At 50.7% G+C, this 12,561-nt stretch overlaps 1 protein-coding gene and 1 pseudogene across 3 annotated transcripts; one reads left to right on the top strand and one right to left on the bottom strand.

Annotated features, from left to right (window-relative positions):
- Window positions 1-3,167: 3,167 nt before the first annotated feature.
- On the top strand, window positions 3,168-3,944 carry LOC101359968 (40S ribosomal protein S3a pseudogene; annotated as a pseudogene).
- Window positions 3,945-6,730: 2,786 nt separating this feature from the next.
- On the bottom strand, window positions 6,731-12,262 carry ZMYND15 (zinc finger MYND-type containing 15). 3 transcript variants are annotated; one of them, XM_004376076.2, is made up of 14 exons: window positions 12,235-12,262; window positions 11,164-11,779; window positions 10,530-10,764; window positions 10,287-10,442; window positions 9,884-10,044; window positions 9,239-9,391; window positions 8,841-8,921; window positions 8,576-8,692; window positions 8,380-8,468; window positions 8,189-8,287; window positions 7,881-8,034; window positions 7,735-7,793; window positions 7,301-7,461; window positions 6,731-7,031 (listed from the first exon to the last, which is right to left on the bottom strand). In XM_004376076.2, exons 2-14 carry the CDS (start codon window positions 11,747-11,749, stop codon window positions 6,860-6,862), a joined length of 2,223 nt encoding a protein of 740 aa, XP_004376133.1. In that variant the 5' UTR covers window positions 11,750-11,779; window positions 12,235-12,262; the 3' UTR covers window positions 6,731-6,859. The 3 variants fall into 3 exon arrangements, 2 of the variants coding, with proteins under 2 accessions (XP_004376133.1, XP_004376134.1); XR_001121486.1 differs by lacking the exon at window positions 12,235-12,262 and having other exon boundaries at window positions 7,735-7,817; XM_004376077.2 differs by lacking the exon at window positions 8,576-8,692.
- Between the last annotated feature and the right edge of the window lie 299 nt (window positions 12,263-12,561).

The raw sequence follows: 12,561 nt of genomic DNA, 5'->3' as shown, positions 1-12,561 counted from the left end.
GGAACTGGGCAAGTAAACTATGTTGCATTAATAAGGTCAATTAAAATACAGACATGAGACATTGGAGAGTCAATGGCAGAATGCTTGCCTTCCATGTGGGAGACCTGGGATCGATTCTAACCAATGAACCTCATGCACAGCCACCACCCATCTGTCGGTGGAGGCTTGCATGTTGCTATGAGGCTGAACAGGTTTCAGCAGAGCTTCTAGACTAAGATGGACTAGGGAGAGAGGTCTGGCGGTCTGCTTCTGAAAATCAGCCAATGAAAACCCTGTGGAATACTTAGTCTGATCTACGACCGATCGTGGGGATAGTGTAGGACCAGGCAGCATTTTATTCCATTTTGTATGGCGTTGCCTTGAGTGGGGGGCTAGCTCGACAGCAGCTAACAACAACAGTGTACAGACATCCATGAAAAGAGACTAATGACATGAGGAACTGTTCATAGCATATTGTTATATAAAAAAGCAGGTTAGTTAGTAGTATGTTAAGTACAATTATAGTTATGTAAAAAATATGTACATTCTGGTAAAACAGAGTATAAATGTACGTGAAAATGGCAACAGTGGTTATCTCTGGGTATTGGGATTTAGGCTCATTTACATTTTCTTTGTAATATTTTCTGTATTTTCTCAATTGTCCAATTATTTTTTGTCAAGTATCTTCTGTTCCTTGATCCCATTTCTCCCTCCCTGCTAGCCCTTTCATCAGTTCATTGTCTTCCTTCTCCTGTTTATGCCCCATTTTCCCTCCATCTCTTCTCAATTCCTTTACTGCACCGTCTATCTTACCAAAAGCTAGTGAAAGATCCAATCTTGTATTTAATCCCACCCTCTGCCTTCTCTTTGGCTGGGCTGCTGACAGAGGAAAATCACAGAATACTGCAGGTTGGTGTTGGTGGTCTCCAACTTCACATGGCTCTCAAACATTTACTTTTCTTACTGACCATTCCTGGCCATTATTCTCAGTAACTTTTCAAAGCTCTTTTCCTATTCCTCAGTCCTCTGACATCCTTACCAAGCCCCAGACTCTGGACAGATGATCCCCAGACTTACTTCATAAGATAACTACAAGTCATCAAATGGAAACTTCCACAGCTTCCCACCAGCTCCTTCATCTCCACAGCCCCCTCGGCCTCCTCTCTCACTTCCCCTCACAGCCAAGCCTTGAAAGGCTCGTCTCCATTTCCCCTCGCTTTCACTTCTCAACCCTCTCAAGTCTGTCATTACCCCTCAACTAAATACTCCTATGTCCTTTCTCTGAGTCCGGGGACATTTCTCCACACTTACCTTGCCAGGCCAGACCTAAGCACCTTTTGAAGCAACTGACTACCCTTTCTTTGTTTCTAAACTCCCCTAGTTTTCCTGTTACTTTAGAATCTCTTTCTCAATCTCCTTCCTGGCTCTTCTTTCACCAGCTGAATTTATTTCCTAAGGCTGCTCTAACAATTTACTACAAACTTAGTGGCTTAAAACAACACAAACTCTTCTCATACAGTTCTGGAGGTCAGAAGACCAGAGTCTGTTTCACTGGGTGTGATGGACTGAATTGTGTCCCCCCAAAATTTGTGTTGTAAATCCTAACCTCTATGCCTGTAGTGGAGCCCTGGGGGCGTGGCGGTGAAGAGCTCAGCTGCTAACCATGAGGTGGGCAGTTCGAATCCACCAGCTGCTCCTTGGAAACCCTACAGAGTAGTTCTACGCTGTCTTGTAGTCTTGTAGGGTCGCTATGAGTCGAAATCGACTCGACAGCAACAGGTTTGGTTTCGGTTTGGTATGCCTGTAGTAAAATCCCATTTGGGAATGGGTTGTCTTTGTTATGTTAATGAGAGAGAATTAGCATAGGATGTGTCTTGAGTCAATCTCTTGAGATATAAAAGAGATTAAACAAGCAAGTGAGTGAGCAGAGATGGAGTAAGATAGATGCCAAGACACGTGGAGATCTCCGAGGAACCAGGAAGCAGAAGCTGAAGAAACAAGAACCTTCCCCCAGAGCTGACAGAGAGAGAAGGACTTCCCTTAGAGCCTGTGCCCTGAATTTGGACTTCTAGCCTCCTAAACTGTAAGAGAATAAATTTCTGTTTGTTAAAGCCACCCGCTTGGGGTATTTCTGTTACAGCAGCACTAGATAGCTAAGACACTGGGTTAAAGTCTACGTCCAGGCAGGGCTGATTCCTTCTGGAAGCTCTGAGGGGAGAATCTGTTTCCTTGCCTTTTCCAGCTTCTAGTGGTTGCCTGTATTCCTTGGCACGTAGCCCCTTCATCCATCTTCAAAGCACATCCTCCAATCTCTGCTTCTGTCATTATATAGCCTTTTCCTCTTCTGTAGTTATAGTTCCCTCTGCTGTCCTCTTATAGGGACACTTGTGATTACATTGAGGACCTACCTGAGTAATCCAGGATAATCTCTCCAGCTCAAGTACTTAATCACATCTGCAAAGCCCCCTTTGCCATATAAGGTAACATTCACAGGGTCCAGGCATTAGCACCTGGTTATCTTTGGGAGTCGTTATTCAGCCTGCCACACCAGGATTCTGTTTTTAAAGCCTGTTTTCACTTTCTTCCGACGCTCTCATCTACTCTCCAGTGTGCGAGTTCCATCTCACATTTCAACTGCCCACCGGAACCTCTCCCAGGATATCCCACAAATATCTCAAACTTAACACGTCCCACTCTGAATTCATTATCGTTCTCTCTGACTCCCTTCCAACTGCACCAACCCCTCTCCTCTTCTTTCTGTGTCCCTAGTATGCGCAGTTGGCACTTCCTTCTTTCCAGTTGCCCCACCTGGGAACCAGGGAGCCACCCTTCATTCCTTCGACTCCCCCCTGCCCTACCCAATCTATAGAGTGATCCCAGGCGGTTATTTTCTGGCCGAGAGAGTGATGAAAAGTTGTTTTCCTACAATCTGCCAGGGACCTAGGCTTCCCCGATATGGTTGTAGGAGTTGAAGCTGAGAGGGAAAGGGAAGAGGGTGGAAAGAATGGTGGAGAAAGGCAATTTGATAAACTTATTGAGATTCTACCATGTGCCAGGAGTTCCTGGGTGGTGCAAAAGGTTAACCCGCTTGCTGCTAACTGAAAGTTTGGATATTTGAGTCCACCCAGAGGCACCTCAGAAGAAAGCCCTGGTAGTCTACTTCCAAAAAATCAGCCATTGAAAATCCCATGGAGCCTTTTGGCTCTCTGAGCAGCACCACGGCGGTCGGCAAGAACAAGCACCTTACAAAGGTGGCAAAAATGGAGCCAAGAAGAAAGTGATTGATCCATTTTCTAAGAAAGATTAGGATGGTGTGAAAACACCATTTGTGTTTAATATTAGAAATATCGGGAAAACACTAGTCACAAGGCTGCAAGGAACAAAAATTGCATCTGATGGCCTCAGGGGTCGTGTTTTTGAAGGGAGCCTTGCCGATCCGCGGAACGATGAATTTGCATTTAGAAAATTCAAGCTAATTACTGAGGCTGTTCAGGGCAAAAACTGCCTGACCAACTTCCACGGCATGGAGCTTACCCGTGACAAAATATGCTCCATGGTCAACAAATGGCAGACAATGACTGAAGCTCATGTTGACGTCAAGGCTACCGATGGTTATTTGCTTTATCTGTTCTGTGTTGGTTTTACTAAAAAACACAACAATCAGATTCGGAAGATGGCTTATGCTCAGCACCAACAGGTCCGCCAAATCCGGAAGAAAATGATGGAACTCATGATCTGAGAGGTGCAGGCAAATGACTTGAAAGAAGGGGTCAACAAATTGATTCCAGACAGCACTGGAAAAGACATAGAAAAGGCTTGCCAATCTATTTATCCTCTCCATGATGTGTTTGTTAGAAAAGTAAAAATGCTGAAGAAGCTCAAGTTTGAATTGGGAAAACTCATGGAGCTTCACAGTGAAGGTAGTAGTTCTGGAAAAGCTACTTGAGATGAGACAGGTGCTCAAGTTGAACAAGCTGATAGCTATGAGTCACCTGTTCAAGAATCTGTTTAAAATTCAGATTATTAATAATGACAAATGAAAGATCTTATCTGTGAAAAAAGAAAAAGAAAATCCTATGGATCACAGTTCTGCTCTGACACTCATGAGGTCGCCATGAGTCAGGGTTAAGTCCACGGGCAACTGGTTTTTACCGTGTGCCAAGCCAGGCTAGACCCTGAGGGGTAGATGTACTACTATCTTTTCCCGGTTCCCAGTTGGAAGGGTGGACAAGAGATTACAAGTGTGATAAAAGTCACCAAAGAGGACACACAAGGTGAGCTGAGGGTCTAACTGGGGGGTCTAAGTTAGGGAAGGCCTCGCTCTCTAAAAGGAAGTGGTGTTTAGGCTGAGCCCTGTAGGAGTCAGTTGAGCAAGTTCTACGATGATTGTGGCTTCTTTGTTTAGAGGCGTCTGGCTGGAGGGCAGACTGGGGCGGGAAGTGGCATGAGATCAGCCTGCGGAAGTTTGCAGGGACTACATAAAAAGGGCCTTAGTCGTCTAGATTACCAGTTTACAGGAAATAAGGGAGATAGAGGAACAAATTAAACAATGCTGGGAGGAAGTAATCATCCAAACACAGAATGAGGAACATTCTACAGGACACATGATTCCATTTCTTATCGAATCAGTGGCATGACAACAAAAAAGACATAAAAGGAAGGGAGGTCTGTTATAGAACTAAAGAGACTTAAGAGACGTAATAACCAAAAGTAATGAGTGGGTCTTATTTATTTCTTAATTGGAACAAACCAAGTGTAAAAGACATCTTTGAGATAATTGAAGAAATATGAAATACGAACTGGGTGTTATAAAGTATTAAGGAATTATTGTTAATTTTATTGGGTGTGATAATGGCATGGCAGTTACATTAAAAAAATCCTTATTAGTTATAAATGCTTATCGGTGAGATGATGTCTGGGGTATGTTTTTAAACACTCTGGGGAAAAAAGTGGGAGAGGGGATAATAAAACGGGCACAATGTTGATAATTGTTGAAGCTGGGTGATGTGCAGGTATATGGAGATTCATTATGCTAAGTCTCTGGACTTGTATATATTTGGAAATTTAGTAATAAAATGTTTATAATAAAAGAGAATGATAGATGCCATGCTTAAAAGCCCTACCAAGGAATCTGAACCAGGTTTTTAAAAACTTTTATTTTGAAATAATTTTAGATTTACAGATGAGTTATAAAGATAGTTGAGTGCTCACATATACTCGTCACTCACCTTCCGCTAATGCTACATCTTATATAACCACGGTAAGTTTATCAGTACGTAGAAATTAGCATTGCTACAATACGATTAGCTACACTACAGACTTTATTTGGATTTCTCTAGTTTTTCTATTCCAGGATCGAATCCAGGATAACACATCATATTTCATTGTCATATCTCCATAGTCTCTTCCAATCTGTGACAGTTTCTTGGGCTTGCCTGTCATGACTTTGACACTGTTGAAGAATAGTTGTCCGGTATTTTGTAGACTGTCCCATAATTTGGATTTGTCTGGTGCTTTCTTGTGGTTGGACTGAGGTCATAGATTTTCACGAAGAATACCACAGAGTTGATGTGGCCTTCTCATCACATCAAGTCAGGGGGCACACCATATCAGCATGACTTATTACTTATTGTTAACCTCGATCACTTGTTTAAGGTGGTGTTTGCCAGGTTTCTCCACTATTTTTTCCTTTCTGTACTCTATTCACTAAGTCCAGCCCACACTCGAGACTTTTTTAAGAGCTGAGAGAACTCACTGAAGGGATTTAAGCAGTAATGTGCGTAAAGGCATTAAGGAGTAATGTGTTCAAATGTCTGTTTTAGAAGGAATACTCTGGCTGCAATACAGTTTGCAATGGGACTGGAAATAAGCTGATAGATTTAAGTGATTTTAGGACACTGACTCAGCAGGAGTTGCTTGTTACTGGGTATGAGGGATGAGAGCCAGCGGAGTGAAGGATGGCTGCCAAGTTTCTAACTTGCACAACTGGTGTCTGGGGCCTTTCACTGAAGCTAAACCAAAGGGTCTGTGTGTTCCTAGGAGGTTAGGTGAGATATTCCTGCCATCTTAGTAGAAGACACTTTCTGCTTCTATCCTTAGAGTGGGTTCCTAAGGGTTATTGGGGCTGGAAAATGACTCAGCAACATATAAATTAAAAGAGATTTTGAATTACTAAGGAGGGTCAGAGTCCCAGGCAAGAGAGCGTACAGCGTCAGAGAGCCTGAAGGGGGCTGAGGGAAAGTAAAACCAGTTGCTATTGAGTGGATTCCGACTCATGGCAACCGCATGCATGTTAGAGTAGAACTGTGCTCCATAGGGTTTTCAATGGCTGATTTAGGGGAAGTAGATTGCCAGGGCCTTTCTTCTGAGGTGCCTCTGGGTGGACTCATTAACTGTTTGCACCACCCAGGGACTCAGGGGGAAACTAAACCATCCCTAAATCCTTCTCTCCCTCTTCATCATTTCCCAGTTTAATGATCCGATTTTGAACATATGATCAAAAGGGATCTCTGGGTGCCGCAAGACCCCGGTGAAGCGTTTGGCTATTACGCGCTAGACTATCCGCCGAAAGGCTGGCAGTTAGAACCCACCCAGGGCCCCTTCAGAAAACAGTCCTGGTGAACTGCCTCCAAAGGTCACAGCCTTGAAAACTCTATGGAGCAGTTCTACTCTGCACACATGGGGTCGCCATGAGCTGGAATCGACTCCACGGCAATTTACAACAAAAATGAAAAGGTCAATGACTCAGTGATTTCAAACAAGTAATTTTATTTACCTTTTCGTGTTCCACCAACCAGTACTCCCCCTCGGCCTTGTGTTTTTCAATTTTTCCTTTCCAACGTGTGTTGGGGGAGAGGGTGGCCTGCTACTATCTCAGCGCTCATCTCCGCCGGCGGGCCCCCCGCCCAGGCTTCTTCTCTCCTCGGCGTCTTCGGGCGGGGGCTGGAGGAGCCGCAGGAATTGGGGCCGGGGGCGCAGGGCCGGGCGCCGGGCGGGCCCCACTCCCTTGCGTGGGCTTGTACACCAGATGGAAGAGGAAGGCGTTGCAGTACCTGAGGGAGGCACGTGGGCGCGGTCAGGGGCGGGGCCAGGGTCCTTTTCGGGAGTGGGGCGAGGAATCAGAAGATTCTTTGGCTGGATCTCAAGAGGAGTGTGTTGGGGAGTTGTTGAGACCAGCGCGGGTGGTGGCAAGTCGCGAGGGCAGAGAAGTCGGGTGGTACGGATGGGCAAGGAGGGTCCCAAGAGCAGAGAGGATAGAAATGGGCCTTTTAGGATGCGGAGGAAGAGAAGTTAAGGCTCAGGAAGGAAGTAGGGCCCTCACCAAGGCATGCAGTTGTCGGCCGCTCTGAGGCGAAAAGGGGAGCGGAAGGGATTGGGCTGTGGAGGGCTGGTGCCTCCTCCTGTGGCCACGGCCATGGTCTGGTCGTCCATCACACAGCCGTACTCGCTGCTCTCGGTGAAAAAGGCCGGCACGCGGAGGGACTGGGGGCGGGGCGGGGCATCAGAGATGCTCTCTGAGGCTCCAACCCCCAGGTACCTCTCAGGCAACCAGGGTGGCCGACAGGGCTGGAAACTGAGGCCCCAGAACACACCAGGATGGGGGAGAGGTACCAGACAGACACAGAGGGACAAGCGGACCCGTGCGCGCCCCCCAGGTCTGTGGAGCAGATGATGGGCAAGAGGAGAGAGTCCAGGGACTCAGGAAGAGGAGAGGCTGGGCAGGAGATGACGATCCCCTTTGTCCCCATTCCCCACCTGTAACCGGGGCAGAGAACTCAGCCAAGTGTCCTTGAGACCAAAGCCGGAGTTAAATCCTGCAGGAAGACATCAGGGAGAAGCTGGCTTCCATGGGTAACTTCTCCCCCACCTTCCCCACCTGCCCCTGGGCCCCAGGCTCTCACCGATTACCAGGTCAGGCTTAGGCCCCTGAAGCAGGTGGTAGGGCCGTGCTGACACTTTGATCTGCAGGTCCCTGCGGCCCCCCTTCTCCTTTGTCCCAGAGCTGAGCCGTGCTGATACTCCAGAACCAGGGCGGACAGACAACTCGGGGCCATCCTGGGGGGCCAAGAGTGGGGTGGGGAAGCCACTGTCAGTGAGGGTACTAGAGGGTGCACAGGCAAGATGGGGGTGGGGAGAGGAAAGGAGGGGCCTAGTCAGAAGGACAGTAGAGAGATCAGGACTGAAGAGCAGGGCTCCCCTCAGCCCTCACCCTCTGCAGAGTAAAATGCTGTTGGTCACTCTCAGGGGGCAGGTCGTCACCCACAAATTGCAGTTCCAGAGCCACATGGGGAAGCAGGACCAAAAGCTCCTGAAGGCCAGAGAGGAGGACAGATGTGGGTTCTACCCTGTGTCCACCTCCCCACATCCAAATGCCCAACCTCTAGGCCTCGTGGGACATACCCAAAACACCATGACAAGATCAAATTCCTTCCCAGCCTCTACCACGTGGATCTTCAGAGACTGTTTATTCTGGATGTTCAGCTCTGGGACTGGGTGAGAAGCCAACTTTTTAAGGACATGGCCTCCCTCCCTTCTGCCAGCTCCCTGTGCCCCTCTCCATGCACTCCTCCCCCCCCCCCCGCCTGGCTCTCCTTACAGGACTGCGGCACCAGGTGGGTGATGACGTAGTACACAGTCAGTGGGTAGGTGAGAAGCACAGCCATGGGGGAGTCCAAGCTGAGGCCCCGCCACGTGTAGTAATCCTGCCATGAGCCTGGGGAGAGTGGGTTACAGGGGGACCTGGCCCCAGGCCCACACCCGAACTGCTCCAAACTAATAGCCCTCTTTTTCTTAGGGACCCAGGCTTCTGGTCCTTCAGCCCTGTCCCTACCCCTAGCTCCCTCAGGGCCCCTCCAACTCACCGAAGAGACTCCTGGGTGAATCTAGGGGCACAGGAGGCATCAAGGTAGGCCCATCCCCCTGGAGAAGCTGGTAGGGATCTCCTGAGAGGATGATAGGAAGAGGGGGGCATGGTGTCAGTGAGACCCCCACTTGGCCCATCCCCCTCTTCCTTCCAAAGGAGCTGTGTCTCCTTGGAGATGGCCTGGAGCTGCAGCAAGTAGAGTGGGAATTTGCCTGGGGAGGGGGCTTCTGGAAGGGGTAGGCAGGAGTGACTTCTTTGAGGGTTGGAGAATGGCCTGTAATGGCCCTGGAAAGTGGTGGGGGAAGGGGATTGGTGTGTGTGCGGAGGGGTTATCTGGGACCTGGACAACTTCCCTCTAGGCTGAGGGGCCCAAGCCTGAAGAGAAGCCACACGCACCACTGAGAAGAAGGCTGAGGGATGGTGTGTTGCCCCTGGGGTGTCTGGGCATGCCGGGTCCTGGAATCAGCATGCTGAGCTGCGTCCAGTAGCCACGAGTGAGGCCCCGAGAGGCCAGGAAGGCCTCCTTGTTAAAAGTTTCACTGGTCACCTCTGGAGAGGAGGAGGGAGAGGCTGAGGGCCTGGTGGCTAGGACCCCAGACTTTAGCTCTCCTCAGCATCCCCCAAGGACCCTGGGTCTGAGTCTGGTTCTCGTCAGAGAGGGAACTAACATTCCTGAATGTCTACAGTGGGCCAGGCACGGAGCCCACGTAACCCTTATAACAATTCCTTGAGTTTTAACATTTGTTTGTATTCCTATTTTGCAGATGAGGAAACAGAGACTCAGAGAAGGAAAGCGATTTGTGTAAGGTCACAATGCCAGTTAGTGGTAGAGCTGGGAAGGGAGCAAGTGTTTGAATCCTTATCCTGGAGTCCCCTAAGCTCACTCAGGAATGCTGGCACTCAGTCCTCAGCTCCAGAGACCCTGTCTCCAGCCCCAGGGATCTAGCCCCCAGCTCCCAGCACATAGCCTTCAACACCAAGGCCCTGTTTCCCTTCCTAGGTACCCAGGCCCCCGTCCCAATCCTGACCTCCGGATGGTACCTGCAGTGTAAGTAAAAGGCAGAGTTGCCAGCTCTCCCGCCCGCTCCATGAAGGCTGCAAGCCTCGGGCACCAGAATCGGTGGCTCACATCATCTGGGCATCGTCGCCAGTCGGCCAGGAGACAAGCCTCTCCACAGTACAAGACAGCACCACACTGGGGGCTGGGAGACATGGGGTGCTACTCTGTAGGTCCTTTGTCTGTTATCCCTCTGCCCTGAAGCTGCCCATGTGTCAGTCGGTCTATCTGCATACTCTAACAGCTTGTTTGTTGTACTTTTGTCCCATCTTATCTCCTGCTCCTCACTCTGTCTGTCTGCTGGGCCCCCCAACAGCCTGCTTTCTTTGTGTTGGCCTGACTGTTGGGGTCCTCCTCCCTCTCACTCCATCTTTGCTGGCTGCTCACCAGGGTGTCAGCTTCACTTCAAAGCTGTGCTTGTGACAAACATGGCAGGTTCGAGCTCGAAGGGAGGCAAAGGTGAAGCCTGGCCGGGGACCCCATGATCGCATTGGGGTTTTGGCTAACTTCACTCCCAGCCTTGGGACCAGGCTCTCCAGCTCTCTGGATGGGGGTAGAGATGGTGTCAGGCTGGGGGCTCAGGAGTCCAGGCCCCCAGGCCTCCTACCCTCAGATGTTAGATTTCTGTACCGGTGCAGCTGGGCGTCTCCCACAGTAAGCTGTCGGGGCTTTCGGGGGTCCCCGGATCCCATGGGGCAGGCCATACTGTGGCAGAGGAGAGCATAGGCCCGAGGAGCCAGGTTCTCCGTTCGTGAGCCCCGGCCTGCGCTCCCCTGGGCTCCATCCATTAGTAGGTCGATGCCCAAGATGGTGCCATGTTCATCCGTCACCAGCAAGAGGCAGGAAAGGTGCAGGGGGGCAGTCTCTGGGGAAAGAGGGAAAAGTCAGGGGGCAAAGATGGTCAGGGTCAGAATTCCAAATTCAAAGGCCTACAGGGGCTAGGCAAATAACCTGTGGGTAAAGGGGACTAGGTGGAAAGGGCGTGCCGCATCAAGAAGTAGGCCGTCTTGTAGAAACGTAGGCCTGCTGTCGGAACTTTAGATTTTTCTTAAGAAAGTATAAATACTAAATAATTTCTGAATTTTTTTTTTCTTTCAAGGTTTAAATGTTGGCTCAAATTAAAAAACACTGTGGGTCAATGAAAACACCTCCTGAAGGTCATCAGTTTGTGACCCCTGGCTGGGTTCTGGAGGGTGGGAGAGTGCTCTGGAAGGTGGAGTGTGGTGGGGCAGGAGGTAAGGCAGGGCAAGCCCTGAGTTCTTACCACTTCTCCGTCCCTTTCTCTTCTCCGGCCCTGTTTCGTCCTCTGCCCTGTCCTCTCTGCAAGCATCCTCACCACCTCCTGCCTCCTGCTCAGCCTCCTCTGGCTCCCCCGGAGGGTTTGCTTCCTGGGGAGACTCCCTGCTGGTAGTGGCTGGCTCCCCATCCTCCTCTGGTTCCACCTTCTCTGGGCCTGCATCCTCATCCTCTCCTTTCTCCTCCTCCTCATTTTCCTCTTCCTCCTCGCCTTCCTCCCCATCCTCTAGGCTGACAAAGCTGACATAGGGGCTCAGATCTCGCAGATGGAGTGGAGGCTCCTCTCCTAGGAGCCGGGCAGCCCCCAGGCCTGACCCAGGGCCTGGCTCTGCCCCTTGCCCCAGGCTAATGCCCACACTACGGTTGGGCAACACATGGAGCACCCAAAGGGCGGGGTCCTGGGGCAGCCTTCGGATCTGAGCCTCCAGCTGTCGCCAGCGGCCCTCAAGGCTGGCCCCCACAGCCCCTCGCTCTGCCACAAACTTGCGGAACCAGCCAAAGAGGAGGGCAGCGAAATCAAGGAACTCATCGCGGTATCCAGACACAAACTCCATGTCTTCGGGGGCACAGGGCCTGGACCCAGACTGAGCAGAGGAAGGGGGATATATGGTGAGGGTGGGAGTGGTGGCAAGAGAGTCTGGGGCTTGGTCACGAAAACCGGGGAGGGGTTGGGTTTGAGAGTCTCCTGCGGAGGAATCTGTGGATGCGTGTTAGGAGCTGAGAATAGGGTTTTCAGGGCTGAGGATGGGAGTTCAGGGACCAGAATGGGGGTTAATCTTAAAAGTGGGAAATTAGGGTTGAGGATGAGCACTCAGGGCTCAAAATTTGAGAACTCAAACCCTCAAAGGCAGAGTTTGATTGAGGGTGGAGATGGGAGTGGCTGATCCTACTGGGAAGGGTCTGTCTGGGAGGGAAGAATTTGGACTGTCTCTGGGGTGTGGGAGGAGGGAATGAGGCAGGGCATCCCCTCGGCTTAGCTCGGTTTGGCGGTGAGCCCTAGTAGAGCTAGTCCCTCCCCGCCGCCCCACTACTCCGGTACCTGCAGCCGCCACCACTTTTCGAAGGTAAATACCACGGGGGGTGGAGTGGAAGGGCAGTAGTGACGTCAGGCCCGCCCGCGCCCCCCCGCCCGCCCCTCGGTGGCAACGCCCCTGGACTGCTGCATCCCGTCGCTGGTCACTGCCCTGACCCTCGAGTGCCCGGCCGGTCGGGAGCCTGGCTTCCTGCAGGTTTATCTTGCCATGTGACTGCAGTGCAAGCCGCGGCGCCACAGCCAGACGGGGAAGTGAAAGCTCTTGGAGGAGGCTGGACCCAGCCGGTCCCCCATTTCACAGCTCCCGCGGACTGGCCTGGGGCGGGCGCGGGG

This window comes from Trichechus manatus, unplaced genomic scaffold (genome assembly GCF_000243295.1).
Source record: "Trichechus manatus latirostris isolate Lorelei unplaced genomic scaffold, TriManLat1.0 scaffold00040, whole genome shotgun sequence".
In the NCBI taxonomy this organism is placed as follows: domain Eukaryota; kingdom Metazoa; phylum Chordata; class Mammalia; order Sirenia; family Trichechidae; genus Trichechus; species Trichechus manatus.
This window is presented reverse-complemented; position numbering and strand designations above follow the sequence as displayed.

What these genes read in the sequence shown, in the direction of transcription:
- ZMYND15 (XM_004376076.2), bottom strand. Translation starts at nt 11,749, where the DNA reads ATGGAGTTTGTGTCTGGATACCGCGATGAGTTCCTTGATTTCGCTGCC. An exon ending in GGAGACGCCCAGCTGCACCG is followed by an intron (nt 10,443 to 10,529) that starts GTACAGAAATCT and finishes ACCCCCATCCAG; the next exon opens with AGAGCTGGAGAGCCTGGTCC. An exon ending in CCTCAGCCTTCTTCTCAGTG is followed by an intron (nt 8,922 to 9,238) that starts GTGCGTGTGGCT and finishes TCATCCTCTCAG; the next exon opens with GAGATCCCTACCAGCTTCTC.